This window comes from Pseudorasbora parva, chromosome 13 (assembly GCF_024679245.1).
Source record: "Pseudorasbora parva isolate DD20220531a chromosome 13, ASM2467924v1, whole genome shotgun sequence".
In the NCBI taxonomy this organism is placed as follows: domain Eukaryota; kingdom Metazoa; phylum Chordata; class Actinopteri; order Cypriniformes; family Gobionidae; genus Pseudorasbora; species Pseudorasbora parva.
The window spans coordinates 37,842,791-37,850,602 of NC_090184.1; the positions used below are offsets into that span (position 1 = coordinate 37,842,791).

Here is a 7,812-nt window from a genome sequence, read left to right on the forward strand (position 1 = left end):
GAACAAATATAAAAAGCAAATAGTTACAGTTCAAAAAGAATATAACTATATATATATATATATATATATAAACAGTAGACCAAGGAAGTAAAAGGAATACAAAAAAAAAAAAAAAAACATAAATAATAATAAAAAAAGAGATCAACAACATTGAGCCAGGGGTGACATGAAATTTAAAGTAAATTAGGTTCAAGAGAGTGTGACAGAGAAAAAGATGCCAATGCCTTTTTTTTTCTTCTTTTTTTTAACATTATAAAAATGTATAAATATTATACTTCTTGCACAACGTAGAGGACTTTGAAGCTTTGGCATCCCTGGAAGAAAAGACAGTATCTAAATAACATTTCAGATCTTTACAAAAAATAATAAAGAAAGGTTTAACAGACAAAAATTTGCACTTGTGTATTAAAAACTTAGCTAGAAAAAATAAATAGATTTATAAGAAAATACTTGTCTTTAAGACTCTTGTCAGAGTTATAAAATCCAAATAGGACATCCTTAAACTCCAAAGAATTTTTTTCTAAGAGAGAAACACGTACAAATAAACTAAATTTCTTCCAAAAAGTAACTACATGAAAACAATCCCAAAAAAGGTGAAGGACAGACTCATCTTCCACTCCACAAAAGAAGCAAAGGGGATCCATCACAGGAAACATTTTTTTGATATAAAGATTGACGGGATAAAATCGATGTAACAACTTAAAGGATACCTCTTTAACCTTAGTGATTAAGTATCTGTTGGGTAAGGATCACACTTTCTTCCAAGGAATATCATTAAAGGAATTACACCAATAGGATACAACTGAAGGGACTGTAGTAATATCGCTCTGAAAGAGTTGTCTAATTTTTCTGTTCCTAAGAGAGGGACTAGACAGAAAGCAAATTTTCCCAGTCACAGTCAGTCTCACAAGGATGTACCCAATATGTAGAGGGTGGTAAAGCATCAACAGAATTTTTTAAAAGAGCAATAGCTCCACTGGGGATGGCATCCATCACTATGGCAAAATCTCCTGGGGTAACAGGAATACTATATTTAGGAATTCAGAATAAGAAAACAAATGACCATTTGAGTTTACAAGTTGAGAAACCAAAACAATATTATTATTAAACCATTGTTTATTATTATTATTGTTTTATTTTTAAATCGGATGTTACTTATTTGGTTATTCCAAATAAAACACCTATGGGGACTAAAATTATGTGTGTAGATTAAGTGCCAAGCTTAAAGTGCCTGCTTATGGAAATTTGATAGTTTGATGGGCAATTTAGAGATATTATAATTACATACTAACAGAAAGGGGAGACCACCAACTTTAGAGAAAATATACTTGGGAATTATGTTCCATATGGATTCAGAATCGTTCAAGAATTGCCTCAGCCAATTGATCTTAAAAGTGTCATTTAAAGAAGCAAAGTCAAGAAAATTAAGACCCCCGTATTCAAAGCTATTTGTGACGACAGATTTTTTGATGTAATGTTTCTTGTGTTTCCATAAAAAGTCAAAAAGCATCCTATCAACCTCTTCACATATCGATTTGTTCACATGTAATGAAAGAGCAGGATAGGTCAATCTAGAGATACCTTCTGCCTTAGCAAGAAGTAACGACAGGTCGCTCTGGAGCCAGGAATTTAGCCTTTTCTTTGCTTTAGTAATTTCTGGATCAAAGTTTAATTTAGCTCTCACATTGTAATACACAAGGACTAATAACAGAGACAGAGTAGTTGCGTGACGTCTAAGTTCAACTTCCGAAGTATATCCTCCGGTCCACAACGGGGCGCTGATGTTCATGTGCCATTCGATCCAACCATAGTAGAAGCAGAGCGCGAAGCGTATGAGCGTGTGTTTGGAAAGGATGGCAGGACCAGCTTCAGTCGCTGGTGATGTTTTTGTTGATGCTTTGCCATATTTCGACCAGGGTTATGATGCTCCAGGAGTCAGAGAAGCAGTGAGTAGACTGAATGTTTACTTTTGTTCGTTCTGTGTATTTAAAACGTCAAATAAATATGTGACCTGCTGGCATAAGGCAGACAGCTAACGGATGCGTCTTCTTCTGGTATTTAAACGAGACAGTTTGGCTTTTTAACTTACTATGTTTCTGGATTACGTTTTTTATAGTATTACATTTGTTACAGTATTACAGATATCTTTATAAGGTGTGCATTAGTCGTTTTTTAATCAATTTCAGGCAGCTGCTTTGGTGGAAGAAGAGACGAGACGATACAGACCAACCAAGAACTATTTGAGTTACCTGCCCACACCAGATTTCTCTGCCTTTGAGGTACAAGACCCTTTCTGCTACTGTTTTAGCATAATCTACATGTTAACACCATAATTTTAGTGTTGTATTGTTCTCATTAGACGGAGATAATGAGGAATGAGTTTGAAAGACTGGCTGCTCGTCAACCCATGGAGCTGCTCAGTATGAAGAGGTAAGTTTACTGAGCAACACTTCTGTTACAGGTCCACTGTTGTCTTCTTGTGTCCTGTTTAACAGAACCTCTTCAAGTTAAAAGAAGGTAGGAAATTAAATCCCAAGAAATCTAAAAACTACTTTTGTGGGAGAAACTGCACGTTGATGGGTTGTAACGGAAGTATCTTTTCACCCAGAAACTGAAGACAAACATTTCGTTTTCATTTTATAATGCTATTGTTAGAAGCCAGTTTCCAAGTCAAGTATTACACATCATAAAAGCCTGAGCGGATGGTTTCAAGTTCACATACAGTAAAGAGCTCATCCAAATATACCTAAAAAAAAAGTGGTGTTTGCTGTTAGAGTTTACCTACTTGTGCTTGTCTTCTTAGATATGAGCTTCCTGCTCCATCTTCTGGGCAGAAGAATGATATCACAGCATGGCAGGAGAGTGTCAACAACTCCATGGCCCAGCTGGAGCACCAGGCCGTGCGCATTGAGAACCTTGAGCTCATGGCCCAGTATGGAACTAATGCATGGAAGGTGTCTAATGAGTGAGTGGAGACATTGAGTCCGTCTATTCAAGATTTTTTTCTAAAGTGTCAATCTTTATCAGAAATCTATGAGGGAAGAACAAAACACTGAACTTAGTTAAGGTGTTTATTTTACAAATATTTGGCAAATGTGTAAATATTTGGTTTTCTTTCTCTGTTTACAAAATCTTTAACATATTTTTAATAATATTGGAATAAAGAGGGACTATGTAAATGTTCCTAGGTTGGACATCACTTTTGTCCACAGCTATACATCTTTGTTATATTGTTAGGGGTTAAAGTTTGTTTTGATACTGTGAACACTATTAGCAGGCTCAAGACGTTGGTTTGAAAAGCTCTTCTGGTGCGATATTATTAGAAACTGAAAGCAATTGTTTCTGGATTTTATGTTGATCATAATTGTTTGTTTTCTCTGTGAAACAGCAACTTGGCCTTAATGATTGAAAATGCACAAAAGGAGCTTCAGAAGGTTAGGTGAGTAAGTTGTAGGTCAATGCAATTTACTTTTACATATAGATGTTGTGTATTGTGCTTGTGCACACAAACAATTTAATTAGCTTTTGAATATCATTTTAAAACCACAAGTGGACAACTCTAAATACTGGTGTAAACTGGGTCTAAAACGTTTTGAGCTTGTGCACTTCCATAGGTTGTTGAAAACTAGATGGGATTACTCATATTGTGAACATGCAGCCTTTGGCGTAGTCTTGCATCTATCAAGGTCAAGGACCTTGACCTATCAGAGCAGAAATTAAAGCTGCTGCTCTTCTTATGCATTTCCGGCCTTGTTCATATGCAAGTTGGACGAAATAATTTTGTCCACTAGGTCGAAAGATCTGAAAAAGTGCACACATTTACCCGCCACACAAAAAGTGCACACATAAGGGAAAAAAAAGCATTTAAGGTATGGTGCCAGTATGCATTAAGCAATCCGTACATGTCCTGTTTCCTTTACCGGTAATTATAAAACATTCAATTTATAATTTTAGCTTTAAACACCATGCGTAATTTGTTTTAAACCCTTTAAAAGACAACTGTGACAAATGTTGGATGCAATTATTTCCTTGTCCCCAACCTACATCCGGTTCCCTTTCCGAAATCCTCAGCTGAAATAAAATGTGGCTTTCATGTTATTGCCACTTAATTTTAACATAATTGGAGCCATAGGCTGCATCCACATCGCCAAAAAAACACAACCAACCAATGTATTTAATGTAAATAGAAAAGGGTTTCATTCTGTTAACATGCAAATAATTTGTGATGCAAATTTGTTGTTGTTAAACATCATTGCGCAACTCATTGTGTTTGTCAAGTTCCTCTTCCTTGCCATTATTTCGGTGAGGAAAAAAAACAGTCACGTGATTTTTAACAGGAAGTGTTGTCACCATGTATAGTCGATTCGAGACGTTTCCAAGTGGCTGTGAACAAACATGATTCTTCTTTCGCACGTGGGATTTATCAACAATGATTGCATTAAGAACTGTGCGCACACGATTGATAAATACGCACAGGTGTGTGTGTGTGTGTGTGTGTGTGTGTGTGTGTGTGTGTGTGTGTGTGTGTGAGAGAGAGAGTAATGAGTGTGTAAGAACAGTTTCACACAAAGTGTGGGATCTACCAACTTGTACTTATACGTAGGGATGTGTAACTATAACGCAGAGAATCTATAGTGATAGAATGGTGATACTACAAAGAGACAGTGCCACTGGGCGTTTCCTGTGTCGTTTAATTTCAAATACTCAATAAGTAATTTCATAGTTCAAGCTATAAATTTACATAATTGGTTTGAAAAGCTTAAAAGACAGCTGAAAAGTCTTTTGAAATGTAGCTATAGTGTCTTGGCTGATCTCGCTTTGCTGGAAGATTTGGCAAACCGCTGTGCTGCGCCGAGAGTGTGTTTTTTGTTTAGTGAGAGCCCACAATGGCTTCTCAGTTGGTACCGCTTTCCTAAACGCATACTACTTGAGATTTAGGTTAGGACATACATTCACATGATTTATATGTTGTCACCATACATTATATCGTTTGTTCGAGGTGTTTTTGAATGCAAATGAGCTTGAACGTGAAAAAGCATGGTGTTTTAAGGACATGTGGTGATTACTTACTGCTGTGCGTAAGTACTGTGTGCAAATTTGATTTGTAGGACTAGATAGAACCTTTTCTATGCACTGTTAATAAATGAGGAACCAGGTGATCAAATCGACCAAAATCTTAATATCAGGTGTAAACGGGGCCTTAAAGTGATAGTTCTCCCAAAAATAAAAATGACAAGATTTACTCACCCTCAAGCCATCATAGGTGTATATTACATTTTTCTTTCCGACAAATACAATCAGACTTATATTAAAAAATGTCCTTGTTCTTCCAAGCTTTATAATGGCAGCCTAAAATTTGAAGCCCAAAAAAGTCCATCCATAACGTACTCCACACGGTTCCAGGGGGTTAATAAAGAACTTCTGAAGCGAATCGATGAGTTTTTGTTAGAAAAATATTTAAAACTTTATATCCTTTCGGCAGAATGTCGTCTGTATGATACTTACTTAACTGGTTTCTTTGTAAGTTAAATAGGGAAGGTAGTCTGCTGGAATCTAGATATTTTACTTATAATGTGTTAAATGTGGATATTTTTCTTATACTAACCCATCAGTTCGCTTCAGAAGGCCTTTATTAACCCCCCAGAGTTGCATGAAGTATTTTTATAATGGATGGATGCACTCAATGCTTGGCTTAGCCAGGAGAGTTTTAATATAACTCTGATTGTATTTGTTTGAAAGAAGAATATTATATACACATAGGATGGGTTGAGGGTAAGTAAATTATGCGATAACTTTCATTTTTGGGTGAAGCCCCTTTACTATGAAGCTGTTGTCTATTAACAGGTGTATCATAATATCATAATTTTTCCCACCTAATGGGTTTCTGTTCTCATTCCAGAAAGCAGATACAGGATCTGAACTGGCAGCGCAAAAATGACCAGCTGGCTGGAGGAGCAAAACTGAGAGAACTTGAGTCAAAGTCAGTACTTCATTATATTCCTATATGAAAACCACTTGCAAAATGTTATGTGCAAATTTGAATGCAATTAGTTGACATCTCTGCTTGTATTTTCGCAGCTGGGTGTCTCTTGTTAGTAAGAACTATGAGATTGAGCGAGCCATCATCCAACTGGAGAATGAAGTGGCACAGATGAAACAGCAACAGGGAGATGAGAACAAAGAGAATATTCGACAGGATTTTTAAAGAATGAAAACACTTCAACAGCATCTTAAAACTGTGCAGACTTTGCATAAGCAAATTATCACCAAAGTGTGACATTTTGTTTTTGAATGATCACTTTGTTCCGTTTTCCTGATGAACAGGGAAAATAGTCTTTATGAAACACAAATAAGCAATAGTGCAAACAGAGGCTCTGCTGGTGTGTAGATTGTGATTTTGCACCAAAAACAAACGAGAATTGCTCTGAAAAACACATTTGTGTTCACTATATTCAGTACATAAAAAAATAGTTTTGCAAAGCTCATGTGGCTGTATTGTCATTTATAATATTTTTTTGTCTTGTGTATGAGTACCTGATGGACATTTAGTTGATTTTAATGGTCATGTTCTACTCTATTTGTAATTTTTTTTTAAAAAACACAATAAAATGCTGAAATAATGACTTGTTCATTTTCTCAGTCAACAAAAGTCCTCTGGCTAAACAGCACACTTTTGGTCTTGATTTCGTCTCATGTCATTCATGTTTTTATGCTACATGAACTATTGAACAGAATGTAGTATAGTTAATTTGAAGAAGTTTGGTATATCTTTTCCTGAACCTTAAACTTCTGTTATGAGCTATTTAAATTTGTTCATAGTAACTTTGCTTGATGTAAACTTGTTTCATGACCATGGTCGTGTACTAGTGCTTTGTGGGTCTTGAGGTACTGTAATATCTTGCTTAATTGGTTTTCTTTGATATTCTCCCAAAATACTACACACTGCTCAATAGCTTGACAAAACATTGATTCTAAATTGACTAGAATGCAACTTGGTTGGTGACTAAATCCCACATCTATAATAATATTTCAATACTCAATTTTTCTTCAGAATCTAAAAAAACTTTAACTTGACTAGCTCTTCTGTTTTCAACAGAAGAACAGTTCGTTAAGATTCGGAACAACTTGGGGAGTAAATATTTTTGTGTGTGTGAACTGTCCCTTTAAGAAGGCTAAAACGATTGGTCATTTGTTACTCAGAATATCTGCCCCCATGAGGGGACTCGCACGATGTAACATAAGAAGAGCTTTTATTTGGTTGCTGAGGCGGCTGGAGACATCTCCATATGTGAATGATCGTGTAAATGAATTTAAAGATTTCTCAAAAGTACTATTCAATTATTTATGTGTAAAACAATGTGGAATCAATTACTGAGTGCCGCTTTAACACACACACACACACACACACACACACACACACACACACACACACACACACACACACACACAGTTAAAGACGGTCTAGTCGCCCAAAAACAGATCACTTTCGAAAATAGAGCAAAGAAGGATCAACTGGAGTTATTAATAAAGATTAAGATTAATGTGGCATGTATTATACACAATGGGTTTGTGTGATTAACACAAGTATAATCTTTTTTAGTTTAGATATAAAATGTAAGAAATTATGGCTTTAAAAATATAATATTAAAATATTAAAACAACTTTCAATTTAATAGCGGCATCAGTATAAATGCTATTGTTTTTATTGATCATGTGAATATAGCCACTGCACAGCATACGATTTACATAACTTGTACAAAGTGTAAATTAATAATAAAAAAAAAAAAAAAAAATAGGCCTACACAATATAAA

The 7,812-nt window shown here is 35.4% G+C and overlaps 1 protein-coding gene across 1 annotated transcript; it reads left to right on the forward strand.

Moving 5' to 3' along the window:
* The first annotated feature begins 1,791 nt into the window (after positions 1-1,791).
* On the forward strand, positions 1,792-6,663 carry bcas2 (BCAS2 pre-mRNA processing factor). The gene is made up of 7 exons (XM_067412756.1): positions 1,792-1,946; positions 2,187-2,279; positions 2,360-2,430; positions 2,804-2,965; positions 3,389-3,439; positions 5,900-5,980; positions 6,079-6,663. Exons 1-7 carry the CDS (start codon positions 1,833-1,835, stop codon positions 6,203-6,205), a joined length of 699 nt encoding a protein of 232 aa, XP_067268857.1. The 5' UTR covers positions 1,792-1,832; the 3' UTR covers positions 6,206-6,663.
* The last annotated feature ends 1,149 nt before the right edge of the window (positions 6,664-7,812 follow it).

Coding starts and splice junctions, on each gene's coding strand:
- bcas2 (XM_067412756.1), top strand. CDS start 1,833: ATGAGCGTGTGTTTGGAAAGGATGGCAGGACCAGCTTCAGTCGCTGGT. Junction 1,947..2,186: donor CTCCAGGAGTCAGAGAAGCA/GTGAGTAGACTG, acceptor AATCAATTTCAG/GCAGCTGCTTTGGTGGAAGA. Junction 2,431..2,803: donor GAGCTGCTCAGTATGAAGAG/GTAAGTTTACTG, acceptor TTGTCTTCTTAG/ATATGAGCTTCCTGCTCCAT.